Raw genomic sequence first — 24,503 nt, forward strand, 5'->3', positions numbered from 1 at the left:
CATATATCCTCTTGGTCATTCTTTCCTCACTCATTCTCTCCATGTGACCAAACCATTTCAAAACACCCTCTTCTGCTCTCTCAACCACGCCTTTTTATTTCTACATATCTCTCTTACCCTTACATTACTTACTCGGTCAAACCACCTCACATCACATATTGTCCTCAAACATCTCATTTCCAGCACATCCACCCTCCTGCGTACAACTCTACCCATAGCCCACGCCTCGCAACCATACAACATTGTTGGAACCACTATTCCTTCAAACATAGCCATTTTTGCTTTCCGATATAATGTTCTCGACTTCCAAACATTCTTCAAGGCTCCAAGGATTTTCGCCCCCTCCCCCCACCCTATGATTCACTTCCGCTTCCATGGTTCCATCCGCTGCCAGATCCACTCCCAGATATCTAAAACACTTTACTTCCTCCAGTTTTTCTCCATTCAAACTTACCTTCCAATTGACTTGACCCTCAACCCCACTGTACCTAATAACCTTGCTCTTATTCACATTTACTCTTATCTTTCTTCTTTCACACACTTTAACAAACTCAGTCACCAGCTTCTGCAGTTTCTCACATGAATCAGCCACCAGACTGCATACTTGCCCCTCTTTCCAAAACTCTTGCATTCATCTCCCTAACATTCCCATCCATAAACAAATTAAACAACCATGGAGACATCACGCACCCCTGCCGCAAACCAACATTCACTGAGAACCAATCACTTTCCTCTCTTCCTACAAGTACACATGCGTTACATCCTCGATAAAAAAAAAAACTTTTCACTGCTTCTAACAACTTACCTCCCACACCATATATTCTTAATACCTTCCACAGATCATCTCTATCAACTCTATCACATGCTTTCTTCAGATATATATATATATATATATATATATATATATATATATATATATATATATATATATATATATATATATATATATATATATATATATATATACAGAGGCATACAGAAATGTACACATATACATGATCCATACTGTCTCCCCTTATTCATTTCCGTCGCCACTCCGCCACACATGAAATGACAGCCCCTCCCCCGCATGTGCGCGAGGTATCGCTACGAAAAGACAATAAAGGCAACATTTGTTGACAAACAGTCCCTAGCTGTCATGTATAATGCACCGAAACCACAGCTCCCTTTCCACATCCAGGCAACACAAAAATATCCAGGGTTTACCCCAGACGCTTCATAATCCCTAGTTCAATCCATTGACAGCACTTTGACCCCGGTATACCACATCGTTCCAATTCACTCTATTCATTGCATGCCTTTCACCCTCCAGCGTGTTCAGGCCCCGATCACTCAAAATCAGTTTCACTCCATCCTTCCACCTCCAATTTGGTCTCCCACTTCTCCTCGTTTCCTCCATCTCTGACACATATATCCTCTTGGTCAATCTTTCCTCACTCATTCTCTCCATGAGACCAAACCATTTGAGAACACCCTCTTCTGCTCTCTCAACAACATTCTTTTTATTTATACACATCTCTCTTACCATTTCATTACTTACTCGATCAAACCACCTCACACCACATATTGTCCTCAAACATTTCATTTCCAGCACATACACCCTCCTCCACACAACTCTATATATAGCCCACGCCTCGCAACCATATAATATTGTTTTAACCACTGTTCCTTCAAACATACCCCTTTTTGCTTTCCGGGATAACGTTCTCGATTTCCACACATTTTATAACGCTCCCAGACTTTTCGCCATCTCCCCCACCCTGTGACTCATTTCCGCTTACATGGTTCCATCCGCTGCCAAATCTATTCCCAGATATCTGAAACACTTCACTTCCTTAGTTTTTCTCCATTCAAATTTACCTCCAATTGACTTGACCCTCAACCCTACTGTACCTAATAACCTTGCTCTTATTCACATTTACTCTCAGTTTTATTCTTTCAACCAATTTACCTAACTCAGTCACCAGCTTCTGCAGTTTCTCACCTAAACCAGCCATCAGCGCTGTATCATTAGCGAACAACAGCTGACTCACTTTTCAAATCCTCTCATCCACAACGGAATAGATACTTGCCAGTCTTTCCAAAACTCTTGCATTCACCTCCTTAACAACCCCATATATAAATAAATCAAATAACCATGGAAACATCACTCATCACTGCCGCAAACTGACGTTCACTGAGAACCAATCCCTTTCACTCTTCCTCCTCGTACACATGCCTTACATCCTCGATAAAAAGTTTTCACTGCTTCAGGCAACTCACTTTCCATACCATATATTCATACTACCTTCCACAGAGCATCTCTATCAACTCTATCGTATGCCTTCTCGAGACCCATAAATGCTACTTACAAATCCATTTGTTTTCTAAGTATTTCTCACACACATTCTTCAAAGCAAAGACCTGATCCACACATCCTCTACCACTTCTGAAACCACACTGCTCTTCCCCAATCTGATGCTCTTTACATGCCTTCACCCTCTCAATCCATACCTTCCCATATAATTTCCCAGGAATACTCAACAAACTTATACCTCTGAAAATTTGAAGAATCACCTGTATCCCCTTTTCCTTTGTACAATGGCACTACACATGTTTTCCGCCATTCCTCAGGCATTTCACCATGAGCCATAAATACATTTAAATATCCTTACCAACCAGTCAACAATACAGTCACCCCTTCTTTTGATAAAATCCACTTCAATACCATCCAAACCCGGTGCCTTCTCGGCATTCATCTTCAGCAAAGCTTTTAATACCTCTTTTATTTTTACCAAATCATACTCCGTAACCCTCTCACTTAGCACACCACCTCGACCAAGAAACCCTATATCTGACAATCCATCATCTAAGACATTCAACAGACCTCAAAAATACTCACTCTATCACTTTCTCAAATCACCGCTACTTGTTATTACCTCTCCATTAGCCCCCTTCACCGCTGTTACTATTTGTTCTCATGTCTTACGCACTTTATTTACCTCTTATCAAAACATATTTTTATCCTTCCTAAAATTTAATGTTACTCTCTCACCCTAACTCTCATTTGCCCTCTTTTTCACCTCTTAACCTCCTCCTCTTTTTTTTTTTTTATACATCTCCCAGTCATTTGCACTATTTCCCAGTAAAAATCGTCCAAATGCCTCTCTCTTCTCTTTTACTGATAATCTTACTTCTTTATCCCATCACTCACTACACTTTCTAATTTGCCCACCTCCTACGCTTCTCATGCCACAAGCATCTTTTGTGCAAGCCATCATTGCTTCACTAAATACAATCCTATCATCCCCACTCCCCTTACGTCCTTTGCTTTTACATTTTTCCATTTTGCACTTAGTCTCTCCTGGTACTTCCTCACCTACTCTCATCACTCTCTTCACCCCAACATTCTCTCTTCTTTTCTGAAAACCTCTATAAATCTTTACCTTCGCCTCCATAAGATAATGATCAGACATCCCTTCAGTGTCACCTGTCAGCACAGCAACATCCAAAAGTCTCTCTTTCACGCGCCTATCAATTAACACCTCTTGCAATAACTCTCTCTGGCCGTCTCTTATACCTACATACGTATACTTATGTATATTTCTCTTTTTGAACCAAGTATTCCCAATCACCAGTCTTTTTTTAGCACACAAATCTACAGGCTCTGGACCATTTCCATTTACAACACTTGACACCCTATGTACACTGATTATTCCCTCAACTGCCACATTACTCACCTTTTCATTCAAATCACCCATCACTATAACCCGGTCTCGTGCAGCAAAACTGCTAACACACTCACTCAGCTGCTCCCAAAACATCTGCCTTTTATGACTTTTCTGCTCATGCCCAGGTGCATATTCACCAATAATCACCCATCTTTCTCCATCCACTTTCAGTTTTACCCATATCGATCTAGAATTTACTTTCTTACACTCTATCACATACTCCAACCACTCTTGTTCCAGGAGTAGTGCTACTCCTTCCCTTGCTCTTGTCCTCTCACCAACCCCTGACTTTACTCTTAAAACATCTTCCCCTTTACTCTTGAGCTTCGTTCGACTCAGAGCCAAAGCATCCAGGTTCTTTTCCTCAAACATACTACCTATCTCTCCTTTCTTTTCATCTTGGTTACATCTAAACACATTTAGACACCCTAGTCTGAGCCTTCGAAGAGGATGAGCACTCCCCGCATGACTCCTTCTGTTTTCCATTTTAGAAAGTTAAAACACAAGGAGGGGAGGGTTTGTAGCCCGTCACTCCCGGCCCCTTTAGTCGCCCTGTACGACACGTGAGGAATGTCCGTGATGATAGTATGAAGGTGAAATCGCACTTCAGTAGGAGTTCATACATTTTCATCTTACTTTATATTTCTATATATATCGCACAACATTTTTCGTGGAGAGGAATCCACCTCATTAGGTGCCAGTACTTAATAGAGTTATGTGAATCTCATCACAGTTGGTTCCTGCCGTACAACACCAATCGATTTAGGCCCAGCAGTGTCTGCTCTGCCTCATCATATTCCTTATAATGGAGAGTGGTTAAGGAGCCTCAAGTGGCGGGGGTTTACCTGGGTAGCTGTGTATGTCATGATTTTTTTTTTTTTTTATATTTTCTTGTTTTGTCGATTCTCTCATAATGAGTTGTTTCATACCAGGATGGGCTAAAAATGGCTGGGGAGAAGTCAAAGGTGTATAATAGTAATTAAAACAGATTTCATGACGTTGCGTGTGGCATAATCAGCAGAGGGTATAAAACAGTGAGATTTTCAAGATCTATGGAGCGATCATTTTCATGACAATGTTTAGGTATCGCATTTTTGTGGTCATCCATCTGTACTGACTGTTGTTGCCAATGATAACTCTTCGTTATAGTCTAACCGGTCTGGCCTACATAATTATATTTACGTGCCTTACATTTAACGGGGTAAACACTTCCAATTGTTGCATGATTTGACCTATTATTTCCCAAGGTCTTGCTGATGGTGTTATTGTACTGGAAAGTAACATTACACGAACTGTTTTTTAGAACATGTCTTAAGTTAGCTAAGTTGGGAGAATAGGGCAACACTACACTTTTAGACTTACCCTCATTTGTCACATCTTTGTTACGAGAAGCATAAAATGTCTTCCTAGCTTTCTAGTAAGCTTTATTCACAAACCAATTGGGATGATATATCTGCCTATGAGATCACATATCCATAGGGCTCTTAAAAACATAGAAATAGAATTAGTTTACTACGAAAGAAGATGAATGAGCTTTGATAGGAGACATTGAACAATCTAGCGAGTGTTTGTATTTAGTCAGGTATGTGTGTAAGTGCGTGTTTTTATGTGAGTCTATATGGGCGTGTATATTTGTCGCATTTGTGCATTCTGGGCGTCGCATAAATTATTTTCCGTAGAATTGTCATCGTAATAGCGTCTGTCATCGTCAGATTATCTTTTTTTCACTTTGAAAGATACAGTGACTCCTGAATAAACTGCTGAACGGGTTCTGGAAGCGGTTATTTTTGCTGTATTATTACAATCACGTAAACAGCTTCCAAATATTCATATGGATATTTTCATATGTTTGGTTCTTAAAAACAGTTGATTTTCGTGTTTTACTAGGAGATCTGGGCCCTTCAGACCCTCGTCTGTTCGCTCAAACAGAGGGCTAACACAGCTTCCATTACCACGACTATGACCTCCCACCCTGCTAATCATACTCTCCTTAATCACCACCACTCATTCCCCTCCTCTCTCCCTAGCTACCACGCCCTCCCTCACAGTCACCACTCCCTCCCTCCTTAGCCACTGCACACTCTTACTACAACAAATCTTTCCGTCACTGGCCATTACACCCTCCGTTACCAACACCACTCTCTCCCTCCCTGGCCACCACACCCTGAACAGTGGACTGGCATTACCCAGTGGTATAACTTCTTATCACTGCCACTCTCCTTCTTCATATTTTTCGTATTGTGGACATAGATTTCACTCTAACAATGAAGTACTTTCCAAAAGATATTTCTCCCAAGCATCTAGTAATTTCTGTTTTGTCAATAAAACAGATGAATTAGTGGCAACAAGGTATGGGGCTAGTCATCGTGCATCTGGTAACTTCCTCCCCCGTATCTACTTACCAGAACGAAGACAGCGCCGCCATTTTATAATACAAATTTGATTAGAATGGTAAAAATCACTTGCCATGATTTGATGCACATATTTTATTTTTTCTACAATGAATAACTTTTCCTCTTACATTCTATCTAATAACAGTAGAATTATGATTGGAGATCTGTGTAATGTGAACATTACTGAGTAACTATTCATACATTTCCCATTATCTACAGTTCCGTTACAGGTGTGAATGACGTGAGAAAGATGCATACCCTTTTTAAAAACAGCTTCTCATTATCTATGGTAATCAGAATATTTTTCCTTCTATTTCGTCACTGGTTTCCACTCTTTCCTCCTTCCCTGTACTCTCAACATTTATACCCTTTCAGTTATTCTCTCCCAACTATAGGTTCAATGAATTTCAGCATAGAAATATTGTCCAAAATTCTCTACTCGTATGCGCAATCTATTATATCTTTACAGGCAGCGGATCGAGTGGTGGAGAGAAAGTCCTTCATGCTGGTTGTCTTTCACGTAGTGTTACACACTCGCCTGGAGCGATACGATTATTCTTACCCATACACTTTCGTATCCTTCGGCTTCGGGTTGGCTAAGCCTGTGCTCAAGCCTCAGTGGCAGAGCCTGTACTACCCTCTGGCTGACGAGGTGTGGGCCTCCACTCTGGCGGCGCTACTGCTGATGTCTGCCCTCATCTACATGGTAATGGTTATGAGTGCCATTGCTAAATTTCTTTATTTATGGTCTCAAGTACAGTCTGCTATCACTTGCTATAACCTTAAAAGAAAAAAAAATGTCTCAAGGCTAAAAGGTCTCCTTTTATTCTGAAAATCAAGGGCTTCATTTTCTCGAAAATGAGACCCTGTATTTCAGATACCAATATGTTTTACGACCCCCGCTTGATGAGAAGTGAGCTATTCTAAAAGGAAGACTGGAACATACACACATTCACGAAATAAAATACATTTTCAAATATATATAAATATATATATATATATATATATATATATATATATATATATATATATATATATATATATATATATATATATATATATATATATATATATATATATATATATATATATATATATATGGAGGAAGTGAAGTGTTTTAGATATCTGGGAGTGGATCTGGCAGCGGATGGAACCATGGAAGCGGAAGTAGATCATAGGGTGGGGGAGGGGGCGAAAATTCTGGGGGCCTTGAAGAATGTGTGGAAGTCGAGAACATTATCTCGGAAAGCAAAAATGGGTATGTTTGAAGGAATAGTGGTTCCAACAATGTTGTATGGTTGCGAGGCGTGGGCTATGGATAGAGTTGTGCGCAGGAGGATGGATGTGCTGGAAATGAGATGTTTCAGGACAATGTGTGGTGTGAGGTGGTTTGATCGAGTGAGTAACGTAAGGGTAAGAGAGATGTGTGGAAATAAAAAGAGCGTGGTTGAGAGAGCAGAAGAGGGTGTTTTGAAGTGGTTTGGGCACATGGAGAGAATGAGTGAGGAAAGATTGACCAAGAGGATATATGTGTTGGAGGTGGAGGGAACGAGGAGAAGAGGGAGACCAAATTGGAGGTGGAAAGATGGAGTGAAAAAGATTTTGTGTGATCGGGGCCTGAACATGCAGGAGGGTGAAAGGAGGGCAAGGAATAGAGTGAATTGGATCGATGTGGTATACCGGGGTTGACGTGCTGTCAGTGGATTGAATCAAGGCATGTGAAGCGTCTGGGGTAAACCATGGAAAGCTGTGTAGGTATGTATATTTGCGTGTGTGGACGTATGTATATACATGTGTATGGGGGGTGTTGGGCCATTTCTTTCGTCTGTTTCCTTGCGCTACCTCGCAAACGCGGGAGACAGCGACAAAGTATAATAAGAAAAAAAATAATATATATATATATATATATATATATATATATATATATATATATATATATATATATATATATATATATATATATATATGCATATATATATATATATATATATATATATATATATATATATATATATATATATATATATATATATATATATATATATATATATATATATATGTTTACCAAATGGCGTCCTAGCTTCGTCTCTTCGATGTATATCTACTGACTGTTATATTTCTCTCTTGTGTCTCCCCTGATGATGTGATTATTACACGAAAGTGCACTTGGGAACTTTTCGTGTTTCATTTTCCCCGTGGACTCATAGGAATATCTTGATCACGCGCAAAATTGTTATCCTTTTCAATATATATATATATATATATATATATATATATATATATATATATATATATATATATATATATATATATATATATATATATATATATATGTATATATATATATATATATATATATATATATATATATATATATATATATATATATATATATATATATATATATATATATGTATATATATATATATATATATATATATATATATATATATATATATATATATTATTTTTTTTGTTTATTATACTTTGTCGCTGTCTCCCGCGTTTGCGAGGTAGCGCAAGGAAAGAGACGAAAGAAATGGCCCAACCCCCCCCCCCATACACATGTATATACATACGTCCACACACGCAAATATACATACCTACACAGCTTTCCATGGTTTACCCCAGACGCTTCACATGCCTTGATTCAATCCACTGACAGCACGTCAACCCCGGTATACCACATCGCTCCAATTCACTCTATTCCTTGCCATCCTTTCACCCTCCTGCATGTTCAGGCCCCGATCACACAAAATCTTTTTCACTCCATCTTTCCACCTCCAATTTGGTCTCCCTCTTCTCCTTGTTCCCTCCACCTCCGACACATATATCCTCTTGGTCAATCTTTCCTCACTCATCCTCTCCATGTGCCCAAACCACTTCAAAACACCCTCTTCTGCTCTCTCAACCACGCTCTTTTTATTTCCACACATCTCTCTTACCCTTACGTTACTCACTCGATCAAACCACCTCACACCACACATTGTCCTCAAACATCTCATTTCCAGCACATATATATATATATATATATATATATATATATATATATATATATATATATATATATATATATATATATATATATATATATATATATATATATATATATATATATATATATATATATATATATATATATATATATATATATATATATATATCCCTGGGGATAGGGGAGAAAGAAGACTTCCCACGTATTCCCTGCGTGTCGTAGATGGCGACTAAAAGGGGAGGGAGCGGGTGGCTGGAAATCCTCCCCTCTCTTTTTTTTTTTTTAAAGAAGGAACAGAGAAGGGGGCCAGGTGAGGATTTTCCCTCTAAGGCCCAGTCCTCTGTTCTAAACGCTACCTCGCAAACGCGGGAAATGGCGAATAGTATGAAAAATTTTTTTTTTTTTTTTTTCATACTATTCGCCATTTCCCGCGATAGCGAGGTAGTGTTAAGAACAGAGGACTGGGCCTTTGAGGTAATATCCTCACCTGGCCCCCTTCTCTGTTCTTTCTTTTGGAAAATTAAAAAATACATATATATATATATATATATATATATATATATATATATATGTATATATATATATATATATATATATATATATATATATATATATATATATATATATATATATATATATATATATATATATATATATATATATATATATATATATATATATATATATATATATCTCCAAGCCATAGAAAATATTACACTGAGAACAATTTGTGTCTGCCAATGATGGACAAACACTCTGCACCTTCACAATGAAATAGATGTCCTCTCAGTAGAGTCACACTTTAGTGTACCTGGCAGTCAGTCATTTGTAACAGCACTCGACCCCTTCCATGCAAACCATACTATAACGAACCACCAATCCCCAAGCAGAAACAGAACTATTATTCCTGCTTCACATTTCAATAACCTCTACTCAATTGTCCCTACCCGCAAGAAATACAGATCTGAAAAAATACATACTCATTGAATGCCCGACAAGCACTAAACATCCATATTTCCAACTAAGTCTTAAACTCCAACTTATCAAAAATACGTCCGTCAGAAACTACACTTGCCAGAGAAACACGAGTCATATTATCGCTTACGCTTCAGACTTCATCTATCACTACAACGCTGCAAACACGATTTCATCATGTCCCAATACGCTTCATGCCCTCGAAGCAACTGAAATAGATAAGACCATGAGCACTTACTACTCAGTTGCCCTGCATACTCTCCACATAAACAGACACTCAACAACACAACACTTTATGACCTTTGGTCCCAAAGTGAACATGGGTAGCTTCCAGAATGCTGGAGGAACCTCATAAGGATACAAGGGACTCCTAGGGCATGACCAAGTAGCAAGTATATCTATTAATCTATCAACTTGTGCCTATTCTTAGTTACCCCAAAACCAATTTCGATAAAAGTCTTGATATTACCACGAAGCTCTTTCTAAAGGCTCCTGCAGCCAAAAGCTGCGTTTTGTGAAGTAGCAGGGAAATGGAGACTTCATTGAAGAGATAGGTTCTTTGCCAAGAAGGTACAAACAATGATAACACTTGCTATAGGTGATCTTGTATATATACAGTTACTTATCTTTTTGCTTATTGCATGTCAGATATCAAAGGAATTATTAGATCTTATAAATGATGTATGAATACGTATTTTGCTTTGCCAGAAAATGCACCAATGTTTCCCTGAAAGTAAGTAGAATCCATACGTCTTTCTATTTCATAGGTAAGCATGATCGGCAAGTCAATGCTTCTTTGCACTGTGCTTAGAACGGACGCCCTAGAGGTAGATCTCTCGGGATCCATTCGAAAAAGTAGAGACATCGGTGCCATGATGCAAGAGATCTTTGGGACACTTGTGGGTCAGAATCTCTCGAACTCGATGCGTAGCGGTAGCTCGAATCACGCGCTGGTGGCAGCCTGGCTGATATTTTCCTTCATATTGGGGACGGTCTACCGTGGCAACCTCACCGCCGCCCTCACACTGCCCAAGTACCCACCACGACCTGAGACTGTCGAGGAACTAGTAAATTATGTGGACAGGTGAGGATGATACAGATCTCCCCAGGTCCTCGCTTTGTCAAAATATGAGAAAAACCTTGTGCCCTCAACATAGGCTGTGATTATCAAACTTTCCTCTCACAGGGTCACGATGCCACCTTTTGGGAAAGATTGGCAAAAGCAGTTCAGAGAGTCTGGCTCAGTTACGTTGGAGAAGTTGGCGGATCTTATGTATACTGGTCCCTCAATCTTAGAAGGACTGAAGCAGGCTAATGAAAAAAAGTGAGTTATGAAGACAGCTGGTCATATATCCTGGAAATACATTTGTTATGACTAGGTACGTAGAGTAAACAGGGTGAGATTAAAAAGATACTATAGTGTGTATATACAGAAATGTAGTGAGGGTGGATAATACAGCAGCAGCATGGTAATCTTTCCACTTTTCAGACATAGTTGCATATTATAACCTGGTGTGCATGGCAAACACTTAAAGATTGCTTTGTCCATCGTTGGAAGGCACACTTTAACCTGCACACGTAATTTCCGTATAACTTGATATGTCTAGGTCACATAAGCATGAAAGTTTTCAGAATTGTCTTCCAACGTCGAAAAAAAAACGACTCAGACTTACCCCTCGTAACTCTAATTTACATCTCTCTAAGGTAGACCTCTTATAAGAAAGTTTATTCTGGAAATCGAACTTACTTATGTCTTAAAGAAAATTTAATGTAATGCAGATGATTTTGATAAAATGTAAACCACATTTCATCAAACCATTTGTCTCTCCCAGATACTATGTTTCATTAAGGAGACGCATATAATCTACAATTTAGTTTCATTTGTAGCCTATTCCGTTCATTCCTTAATCTATTATAGCAATAGTCCAACATCCGGTTCTATTGCTATAACAGATTAAGGAATGAACGCAATAGGCTACAAATGAAACTAAATTGTAAGTTGGACCATCTTATTAAAAACAGCGACTGGACTAAGAATACAAACCTTTCTTTTGTGATAAACCTGTCCAATATATAACTAGATAAGGATTCCTTGTGTGCCTTAGGCTATGGATTAAGTGTTGTGTGCTCTAACAGGGATGCCAGCTGTTTTGATGTCACAAAGTCCTTTTGCAATTCAGAGAAATACGGTAATTAAACTAATGATGATACCAATATCTGTAATTGTTTAGTGTTAGCCAGTTTTTCAAAACCGATGGAACCTAATTGCCCTATAAGATTTATAAGAGCTATTAACACCTTAAAAAAGGACAATGATATACATATTACTAAAACAAATAAGGCTAACACTGCTGTGATTATGGAAAAAATATTTATCTATCTAGAATAAATGATCTTTTAAATGATGACGCAACATATTCTAAACTCAGTAAGAGTCCTTTAGAAGCAGTTAATTCCCATTTCAATAAGGAAATGAAGTTCTTGTTGAAAGGTAATGGTTCTCAATTCAAAAGTTTGTCATCTTTGTCCCCTTCATTGCCATATATGCATGGACTTATCAAAACACAAAAACAAAACTTTCCAGTAAGACCTTTAGTGGTTTCAGTAGGCTCCATCACACATAAATTGTCAAAATGGTTAGTTTCTTTCTTAAGCCATTTACTGAGTAAGATATCAAATTCTAATACCATGAACAATGTAGATTTAGTTAACAAGCTTAAAATCATCAATGTTAATTTTGATTTCAAACTTGTTAGCTTTGATGTTTCCTCACTTTTTAACAAAAATTCCAGTTCAGAACACATAGCCAGCTGATAGCGGAAACAACCGATAGACCCCGTTGCTCACCATTGTGAGACGAAGGGTATTCGAGTACTTAGTATTTCGAATAGTTGTTTCCTATTATACAGTCCCTTAGCCTAGCGGTTAGCATGCCTGCCTCTTGCACAAGGGGTTCCAGGTTCGATCCTGGCTGTTGGAGCTTTGTATGTTCTATGAAGGTGCGCGTTCATATACACTTTATTCGTATTCATATAACTCCGCGTTGTACAGTCAGGTTCGGTAAAACGCTATCAGCTGGCTATGTGTTCTGTTCGGAAACAACCGATAGACCCCGTTGCTCACCATTGTGAGACGAAGGGTATTCGAGTACTTAGTATATCGAATAGTTGTTTCCTATTATACAGTCCCTTAGCCTAGCGGTCAGCACGCCTGCCTCTTGCACAAGGGGTCCCAGGTTCGATCCTGGCTGTTGGAGCTTTGTATGTTCTATGAAGGTGCGCGTTCATATACACTTTATTCGTATATATATATATATATATATATATATATATATATATATATATCTTTACATGCCTTATACTTGACGGCTCAGACACTTCCAATTGTTGCATAATTTGGCCTACTACATATTAAGGTCTTAATAATAGTGTTATTAAACTAAAAATCAATATTGGAATCATTTTGTTTTAAAACATGGATTAGCCAGGTTAGAAGACTTGGGAAACACTAAGCAATGAGACGTATACCCATTTGTTACATTTTTCTTATTAGATGCATAGAATGTCTCCCTAGCTTTCCAGTGAGCTCAGTTCTCAAACCACTTGGGATAATATAACTGTCTAAAGATACGTTTTATGCGACTACATTCGTCTACCAGGTCTATGCGATCACACATCCCTAATGCTCTTAAAAACATATTCATGTAAACTTCAGGATCGTTTAATTATACGGAAACATATGAAAGACTAACATGCAATCCCCTTAATGATAAAGTAAAGACCTTCAACTGTAGACTCAGCCAATTGTTAAATAAGCAGCAAGATATTCGGAAGTCAGTATGGATGGTTACTCCCTCTCTTCCTCATAGATATGGTCTCCCCCCGAACTCACAAAGATGGATGCCTCCTCAGACCTATTATCTCATCTATAAATAGCTAGTTATGAATTATCTAAATGTTTGGCAAAACAACTGAACAATGTTCAAGGAAAAATATCTTCATCGCATGTTATTAACAGCACCGATTTTGTAAAGAAAGTTAGAACATTAATCTGCGTGATCATAACCTTAGTACCATTGGTGGAAATTGCCTTTCCACCAAAGGCACCATTAATGAAACCATCACATATACAAAGAAGAAATTGTCTTATCTCAGTCTTACCATGTACTATTTGAGGGAACATTGACAAGGAAGAGATCTAACACGATTTGTAAGGAAAGGGAAGAAAGATGCCTAAATATGCAAGAGCGTGTAAGGCATGCATAGGATGAAGGGAATTCGAACGATTTGATATGCAGAGGATACAACGCGCTGTCAATGGGATGAACCAGAGTCAGGCGAAACCAAGGAACAGTCCGTGTGGCTTAGTTATAGATGGGGGTCGCTCTTGTTTCCATTCATTATCCACGATAGCAAGAAAATGAATTTGATCAACTGAGGCGCTTCATCGCTTGTTCCTAGGACTACCTCTCTGATAATCATAAACAAATGTAATTTCCCTTCAAATTTGTCCCTCTTTATCACTTTCTACAAGTCACATGTATGCACCCATGCAATAGAATCATCATAACACCCCCAGGATATCATCTCCTTAACATGTTCTTATCAGACAGGCACACTTGGCTGCCCGTAATGCAATCAACCACTGGATCGCTGAACACTTCACAGGAGCAGATGGCAACAGCCTCATGTATTTTGGACGGGAAAGTATCGATCCCGGTGCATCTGCCTGGCCACTACCTCATGACGCTCCATACAAACGTCAGCTTGATGCAGTTATGATGACCGTGAACGAGGTTAGTTCCAATAGACACAAAGTAATTCTCACTTTAGCTATATATTTTTTGCCCTCTCAACCGAGGTGGCACAAGTCCTACATCAAGGTCTTGTCATCAGAAAGCAGCAACTGACTAACCTCTTAGGCTCCACAACCACAGCTGGCTGCGGACGCACCCCTCTCTCAATGACCCTCACATTTACCTCTTTCACCACCACAGCGCGCATATATATATTTATATATATATATATATATATATATATATATATATATATATATATATATATATATATATATATATATATATATAAATTTATTTATTCATTATATTTTGTCGCTGTCTCCCGCGATAGCTGGGTAGCGTAACGAAATATGCGAAAAAATTGGCCCAACCCGCCCACATACACATATATATACATACACGTCCACATACGTACATATACATACCTATACATCTCAACGTATACATATATACACATACCGACATATATATACATAAACCCATGTATATAATTCATACTGTCTGCGCTAATTAATTCCCGTCGCCACCCCGCAACACATAAAATGACCCCCCCCCCCCCCCCCCCCCACCGCCGCAAGTGCGCGAGGTACGCTAGGAAAAGACAACAAAGGCTATAATTCGTTCACACTAAGTCTCTCGCTGTCATAAATAATGCACCGAAACCACAGCTCCCTTTCCACATGTAGGCCCCACAAAATTTTCCATGGTTTACCCTAGACGCTTCACATGCCCTGGACCAATCCGCTGACAGCACGTCGACCCCGGTATACCATCTCGTTCCAATTCAGTCCATCCCTTGCACGACTTTAACCCTCCTGCATGTTCAGGCTCCTATCACTCAAAATCTTTTTCACACCATCTTTCCACCTCGAGTTTGGTGTCCCACTTCTCCTCGCTCCCTCCACCTCTGACGCATATATCCTCTTGGTCAATCTTTCCTCACTTTTTCTCTCCGTGTGAAAAAAAACATTTCAAAACACCCTCTTCTGCTCTCTCAACTACACTCTCTTTATTAGCACACATCTCTTTAACCCATTCATTACTTACTCGATCAAACCACCTCCCACCACATATTGTCCTCAAACATCTCATTTCCAGCACATCCACCCTCCTCTGCACAACTCTATCTAAAGCCCTCGCCTCGCAACCATATAACATTGTTGGAACCACTATTCAATCAACATACCCACTTTTACTTTCCAACATAATGTTCTCGACTTCCACACATTCTTCAACGCTCCCAGATATTTCGCACCCTCCCCAACCCTATGAGTCACTTCCACTTCCCTGGTTCCATCCGCTGCCAAATCCACTCCAAGATATCTAAAACACTTCACTTCCTCCAGTTTTTCTCCATTCAAACTTACCTCCCAATTGACTTGTCCCTCAACCCGACTGTACCTAATAACCTTGCTTTATTCACATTCACTCTCAACCTTAGTCTTTCATACACTTTACCAAACTCAGTCACAAACTTCTGCAGTTTCTCACCCGAATCAGCCATCAGCGCTGTATCATCAACGAACAACAACTGACCCACTTCCCAAGCTCTCTAATCCACATCAGACTGCAAATTTGCCCCACTTTCCAAAACTCTTGCATTCAACTCCCTAACAACCCTATCCATAAATAAATCAAACAACCATGGAGACATCACACACCCCTGCCGCAAACCAACAATCAATGAGAACCAAACACTTTTCTCTCTTTCTGCACGTAAACATGCCTTACATCATCGACAAAAACTTTTCACTGCTTCTAACAACTTTCCCCCAAACCAAAATGATAAGTAATATTAATATATATATATATATATATATATATATATATATATATATATATATATATATATATATATATATATATATATATATATATATACATATATATATATATATATATATATATATATATATATATATATATATATATATATATATATATATATATATATATATATATATATTTTTCTTTTTTGCTTTGTCGCTGTCTCCCGCGTTTGCGAGGTAGCGCAAGGAAACAGACGAAAGAAATGGCCCAACCCACCCCCATACACATGTATATACATACGTCCACACACGCAAAATATACATACCTACACAGCTTTCCATGGTTCTACCCCAGACGCTTCACATGCCTTGATTCAATCCACTGACAGCACGTCAACCCCGGTATACCACATCGCTCCAATTCACTCTATTCCTTGCCCTCCTTTCACCCTCCTGCATGTTCAGGCCCCGATCACACAAAATCTTTTTCACTCCATCTTTCCACCTCCAATTTGGTCTCCCTCTTCCTCGTTCCCTCCACCTCCGACACATATATCCTCTTGGTCAATCTTTCCTCACTCATTCTCTCCATGTGCCCGAACCATTTCAAAACACCCTCTTCTGCTCTCTCAACCACGCTCTTTTTATTTCCACACATCTCTCTTACCCTTACGTTACTTACTCGATCAAACCACCTCTCACCACAAATTGTCCTCAAACATCTCATTTCCAGCACATCCATCCTCCTGCGCACAACTCTATCCATAGCCCACGCCTCGCAACCATACAACATTGTTGGAACCACTATTCCTTCAAACATACCCATTTTTGCTTTCCGAGATAATGTTCTCGACTTCCACACATTCTTCAAGGCTCCCAGGATTTTCGCCCCCTTCCCCACCCTATAATCTACTTCCGCTTCCATGGTTCCATCCGCTGCCAGATCCACTCCCAGATATCTAAAACACTTTACTTCCTCCAGTTTTTCTCCATTCAAACTTACCTCCCAATTGACTTGACTCTCAACCCTACTGTACCTAATAACCTTGCTCTTATTCACATTTATGTTTGAAGGAATAGTGGTTCCAACAATGTTGTATGGTTGCGAGGCGTGGGCTATGGATAGAGTTGTGCGCAGGAGGATGGATGTGCTGGAAATGAGATGTTTGAGGACAATGTGTGGTGTGAGGTGGTTTGATCGAGTGAGTAACGTAAGGGTAAGAGAGATGTGTGGAAATAAAAAGAGCGTGGTTGAGAGAGCAGAAGAGGGTGTTTTGAAGTGGTTTGGGCACATGGAGAGGATGAGTGAGGAAAGACTGACCAAGAGGATATATGTGTCGGAGGTGGAGGGAGCAAGGAGAAGAGGGAGACCAAATTGGAGGTGGAAAGATGGAGTGAAAAAGATTTTATATGATCGGGGCCTGAACATGCAGGAGGGTGAAAGGAGGGCAAGGAATAGAGTGAATTGGAGCGATGTGGTATACCGGGGTTGACGTGCTGTCAGTGGATTGAATCAAGGCATGTGAAGCGTCTGGGGTAAACCATGGAAAGCTGTGTAGGTGTGTATATTTGCGTGTGTGGACGTATGTATATACATGTGTATGGGGGTGGGTTGGGCCATTTCTTTCGTCTGTTTCCTTGCGCTACCTCGCAAACGCGGGAGACAGCGACAAAGTATAAAAAAAAAAAAAAAAAATATATATATATATATATATATATATATATATATATATATATATATATATATATATATATATATATATATATATATATATATATATATATATATATATATATACTTATTTTATTTATTTTGCCTTGTCCCTGTCTCCCGCGTTAGCGAGGCAGCGCAAGGAAACAGACGAAAGAATGGCCCAACCCAACCAAATACACATGTATATACATACACGTCCACACACGGAAATATACATACCTATACATCTCAACGTATACATATATATATACACACACAGACATATACATATATACACATGTACGTAATTCATACTGTCTGCCTTTATTCTTTCCTATCGACACCTCGCCACACATAAAACAACAACCCCCCCCCCCTCATGTGTGCGAGATAGCGCTAGGAAAAGACAACAAACGCCACATTCGCTCACACTGTCTCTAGCTGTCATGTAATAATGTACCGAAACCACAGCTCCCTTTCCACATCCAGGCCCCACAGAACTTTCCATGGTTTACCCCAGATCGTCCCCTGGTATACCACATTGTTCCAATTCACCCTATTCCTTGCACGCCTTTCACCCTCCTGCATATTCAGGCCCCGATCATTCAATATCTTTTTCACTTCATCTTTCGACCTCCAATTTGGTCTCCCAGTTCTCCTCGTTCCTTCCACCTCTGACTCATATATCCTCTTGGTCAATCTTTCCTCATTCCCCTCACCATGTGACCAAACCATTTCAAAACACCCTCTTCTGCTCTCTCAATCACACTCCTTATTACCACACATCTCTCTTACACTGTTATCACTTACTCGATCAAACCACCTCACACCACATATTGTCCTCAAACATCTCATATCCAGCACATCCACCCTCCTGCGCACGAATCTATCCATAGCCCACGCCTCGCAACCATACAACATTGTTGGAAACAGTATTCCTTCAAACATACCCATTTTTGCCTTCCAAAGATAACGTTCTCGACTTACACACATTCTTCAACGCTCCCAGAACTTTCGCCCCCTCCCCCTTCCTCTTATTCACATTTACTCTCAGCTTTCTTCTTTCACACACTTTACCAAACTCAGTCACCAGCTTCTGCAGTTTCTCACACCTAATCAGCCACCAGCGCTGTATCATCAGCGAACAACAACCGACACACTTCCCAAGCTCTCTCATCCACAATAGACTGCATACTTGCCCCTCTTTCCAAAAGTCTTGCATTCACCTCTCTAACAACCCCATCCATAAACAAATGAAACAACCATGGAAACATCACCCACCCCTGCCGCAAACCACATCCACTGCAATACCATTCAAACCTGCTGCCTTGCCGGCTTTCATCTTCCGCAAAGCTTTTTCTACCTCTCCTCTGTTTACCAAATCATTCTCCCTAACCCTCTCACTTTGCACACAACCTCTACCAAGACACCCTATATCTACCACTCTATCATCAAACACATTCAACAAGCCTTCAAAATACTCACTCCACCTCCTTCTCACATCACTGCTACTTGTTATCATCTCCCCATTAGCCCCCTTCACTGATGTTACCATTTGTTCCCTTGTCTTACACACTTTATTTACATCTTTCCAAAACATTTTTTGCTCTCCCTAAAATTTAATGATACTCTGTCACCCCAACTCTCATTTGCCCTCTTTTTTGCCTCTTGCATATATATATATATATATATATGGAAGCGGAAGTGGATCATAGGGTGGGGGAGGGGGCGAAAATTTTGGGAGCCTTGAAAAATGTGTGGAAGTCGAGAACATTATCTCGGAAAGCAAAAATGGGTATGTTTGAGGGAATAGTGGTTCCAACAATGCTGTATGGTTGCGAGGCGTGGGCTATGGATAGAGATGTGCGCAGGAGGATGGATGTGCTGGAAATGAGATGTTTGAGGACAATGTGTGGTGTGAGGTGGTTTGATCGAGTAAGTAACGTAAGGGTAAGAGAGATGTGTGGAAATAAAAAGAGCGTGGTCGAGAGAGCAGAAGAGGGTGTTTTGAAATGGTTTGGGCACATGGAGAGAATGAGTGAGGAGAGATTGACCAAGAGGATATATGTGTCGGAGGTGGAGGGAACGAGGAGAAGAGGGAGACCAAATTGGAGGTGGAAAGATGGAGTGAAAAAGATTTTGTGTGATCGGGGCCTGAACATGCAGGAGGGTGAAAGGAGGGCAAGAAATAGAGTGAATTGGAGTCATGTGGTATACAGGGGTTGACGTGCTGTCAGTGGATTGAAGCAAGGCATGTGAAGCGTCTGGGGTAAACCATGGAAAGCTGTGTAGGTATGTATATTTGCGTGTGTGGACGTGTGTATGTACATGTGTATGGGGGGGGGGTTGGGCCATTTCTTTCGTCTGTTTCCTTGCGCTACCTCGCAAACGCGGGAGACAGCGACAAAGTATAAAAAAAAAAAAAAAATATATATATATATATATATATATATATATATATATAGTGTGTGTGTGTGTGTGTGTGTGTGTGTGTGTGTGTGTGTGTGTGTGTGTGTGTGTGTGTGTTTGTAGTTATTTTTTTTGTGTTAGATTAGAAGTGAATTCTATACTTGTGTTGCCCCGTCTCCTAAACTTGTAAATATTTACTATGTCTTACTCCTATATATTTAAACACACACACACACACACACACACACACACACACACACACACACGATTCATACGCAGAAAGAAAGTGAAAGAAGGCCTCAATATGATGATTGTTACATGGCCTTGGGATTTAACATCTTCCCCAACCTGTTTCCAAGGTCTCACTTTTGAAGAATAGTTGAGGATGGAATCTGTCTTTTGGCAAATATTAGTAGAACAGCCCTAACGTGTAAAGATTATAAATTTTTTAACATGTTCTTGATATGCTACATAAGGTCAAAACCTGACTATGTTTCCCAAGCCTGGTCACCGCACATGAAGAAGTGCAAAGAGCTAACAGAGGAGATCCAGGGGAGGGTAGCAAGGATATCACCAGGATTAACAAAGACGAGCTTTGAGGAAGGCTAAGAGGCTTTAAGCCTGCTTACCTTGGAAGAGAGGAGAGTGAGGGAAAACTTGACAATCACTTTTAACTTCTAAAAGATAGGTCAATGACGAGGACAGTGAAAGTTCTTCGAGATGTGTAGCGATAGAGCAGCCAGAGGATAAAACATCAAATCAAGGAAGAAACTTGGTGAAATAGATGTAAAGAAATATTTTTGTTGTATAAGAGGTGGGTGAAGGGAACAGCGTGACTGAAGACAGTATACATATTCTTAAGTGTGATAGCAGAGAATTTTCAAGAGTTGTTGCACAACGAGTGTATATCTCTCTTCCCGTTCAGTACAAGTAGGTAATAACACATACACACACACACACACACACACACACACACACACACACACACACACACACGAACACCAGGTAACCATATATCGACCACCAGTCCCGAGGGGAGGATGAACAGCTTGGATTATGTGTGGGTTGATTTCCGCTTCTTTAGTGGGCGTGTTTTATGTGTGTGTGTGTGTGTGTGTGTGTGTGTGTGTGTGTGTGTGTGTGTGTGTGTGTGTGTGTGCAAAAACTTTATGTATGTACCAGAAAATTCACAAGTCATATGAGCATGTTATGGGTTAACTTACAAGCGAACATAAGATGTCCCTTTCTCTTTTATTTCTTATGAAATTAATCAAGTAACACAGACAAATGAATATAATCTACTGTAAATTTCTATTCACCATAGGCTGGGTTATACAACAAATGGACCCATGATACTGTGGAAGAGGCCAAACGAGATGGTCGGAGGAAGCAGCGAGAAAGACGGTGGCAGGAGGAGTCAGAGCAGGCCAGTGAGGGGACGCAGCCGGGCACCAGCACCAGCAGCATCAAGGCCCTCACCATCGTCCACATGCAGGGGCCACTCATACTCCTCCTCCTGGGACTCGTCTTCGCTGGCCTCACCTTCACCACAGAGATACTATCAGAACGATGTCGTTGTCGATGAGAACTGCTAGAAACCCGTTTCAATATACAGTGGATATGAAGAACTCAGAATAGAATGTGTTGTCTTTATTAAGTCGGCTATACAATAAAACTACTCGTAAGGTTAACATTCTTTATGTTTAGAGTTTCCCAGATGAATATAGTTAGGGAAATATCGGCATATACGATTTTACAGAATATATCTCTCATTATGGTTGCTGTGTGACTGTCTTAACACTTGAATTTTTGCGCTGAAATATGGAATTGGAATGATGTGGCATACCGGGGTCGACGTCCTGTCAATGGATTGAACCAGGGCATATGAAATGTTTAGGGTAAACCATGGAAAGGTTGTGGGATGTGTATGTGGAAAGGGAGCTGTGGTTTTGATTCTTTTTCTGATCATCCCCCGCCACGTGACCCCTCTTATTCACTGTGCCTTACATCGGTTACGGCCAGACAAAACAGACAGTGCTTGGTGTTGAAAGATTGGAGTAGGACGGCGGGAATCAAGTGGGATGTTGGGATTTAAATAACTTTATGATATACCGGCACCTGATGAGGTGGATTCTCTCTCTCTCTCTCTCTCTCTCTCTCTCTCTCTCTCTCTCTCTCTCTCTATTACGTAATGCCCTGCAACAGCAACGATTCGAACCCGGGTTCTATTGCTTGATAGTCGGGAAAGCTAACCGCTCGGCTATGATTGCTCCTAATAGGGAAATGACTATTCGAATTGTGTGAGTTTTTATGTGTGTGTGTGTGTGTGTGTGTGTGTGTGTGTGTGTGTGTGTGTGTGTGTGTATGTGTGTGTGTGTGTCTTTATGTATGTATTTGTCCTGTAAGCACTGGGATGAACGTCCGATTCATCCGCAGAATATCCCATGTCCCTTCTCGCTAGTACCATTGCCGTGCAAGAATCTCTGTTATGAATATGAGGGCACTGACCACTAGGCCCAAGAAGAGGATTATGAGCGGTCCTTGCATATGTATTATGGTGAGCGCATTGTTGCTACTCCTGGTGGCTATACGGTGGCTCGTCTGTGCTCCCTTCCTGGCCCGCTCTGCATCAACCTTCTGACGTTCTCGCTGCTTCGCTAGACTGGAAATTCGCGCTTGCTCTAACGTTTCCTCTGTCCACATGTCGTATAGCCCAGCCTATGAGAGGGATATAGAGAGAGGATTATACAAGACTGTCCGACATATGATCTTGACAAAGAAAAATCCGGTGACCGTCTGTAAACATCAAATGGAACGGGTAAGGTGCAGTAATTAATTTGTTTATCTTAGTGATTAACAATGGGATAACTCTCCTTTCCAATGCCAATCAACTCTTAAGGAACAATTGAGATTTAGACAATCATCTCCTTGTTTCACCGTTCTTCTTACGAATGGTTTGGACTTATAGAAAGAACGAAGGAAGAAAATCTAAAAAAGAGGATATCTATATACATATATATATATAAATACATATATATATATATATACGAATAAAGTGCATAAGAACGGGCATATTCATAGAATATACAAACCTCCAACAGCTGGGATCGAACACGGGACCCCTGTGCAAGAGGCGGGAATGCTAACCGTTAGGCTATGGGCCTGGCTAATAGGAAATAACTATTCAAATATTAAGTACTCGAATACCCTTCGTCTCACATTGGTGAGCAACGGGGTCTATGATATATATATATACATATATATATATATATATATATATATATATATATATATATATATATATATATATATATATATATATATATATATATATATATATATATATATATATAAATATATTGATTAGAAAGGGTAGTGAGCGGTGGGATGAAGAAGTAAGATTATTAGTGAAAGAGAAGAGAGAGGCATTTGGACGATTTTTGCAGGGAAAAAATGTAAATGAGTGGGAGATGTATAAAAGAAATAGGCAGGAGGTTAAGAGAAAGATGCAAGAGGTGAAAAAGAGGGCAAATGAGAGTTGGGGTGAGAGTTAGGGAGAATAAAAAGATGTTCTTGAAGGAGGTAAATAAAGTGCGTAAGACAAGGGAGCAAATGAGAACTTCAGTGAAGGGGGCTAATGGGGAGGTGATAACAAGTAGTGGTGATGTGAGAAGGAGAAGGAGTGAGTATTTTGAAGGTTTGTTGAATGTGTTTGATGATAGAGTGGCAGATATAGGGTGTTTTGGTCGAGGTGGTGTGCA

General features: G+C 39.8%; 2 protein-coding genes across 2 annotated transcripts in view; both read left to right on the forward strand.

Annotated features, from left to right (window-relative positions):
• The window catches only part of LOC139758544 (ionotropic receptor 21a-like), a 24,553-nt gene extending 1,683 nt beyond the window's left edge, over nt 1-22,870 (forward strand). The window contains exons 3-8 of the mRNA XM_071680067.1: nt 6,323-6,344; nt 6,573-6,809; nt 10,841-11,157; nt 11,260-11,397; nt 14,682-14,868; nt 22,067-22,870. Of these exons, the coding sequence (XP_071536168.1) occupies nt 6,323-6,344; nt 6,573-6,809; nt 10,841-11,157; nt 11,260-11,397; nt 14,682-14,868; nt 22,067-22,327 (1,162 nt within the window). The 3' untranslated portion in view covers nt 22,328-22,870. The remainder of the gene's footprint in view (nt 1-6,322; nt 6,345-6,572; nt 6,810-10,840; nt 11,158-11,259; nt 11,398-14,681; nt 14,869-22,066) is intronic.
• The window catches only part of LOC139758274 (probable glutamate receptor), a 355,157-nt gene that overhangs the window by 14,365 nt on the left and 316,289 nt on the right, over nt 1-24,503 (forward strand). The window lies entirely within an intron of this gene.

The sequence above is a fragment of the Panulirus ornatus genome, chromosome 30, assembly GCF_036320965.1.
Source record: "Panulirus ornatus isolate Po-2019 chromosome 30, ASM3632096v1, whole genome shotgun sequence".
NCBI classification, from domain to species: Eukaryota; Metazoa; Arthropoda; class Malacostraca; order Decapoda; family Palinuridae; genus Panulirus; species Panulirus ornatus.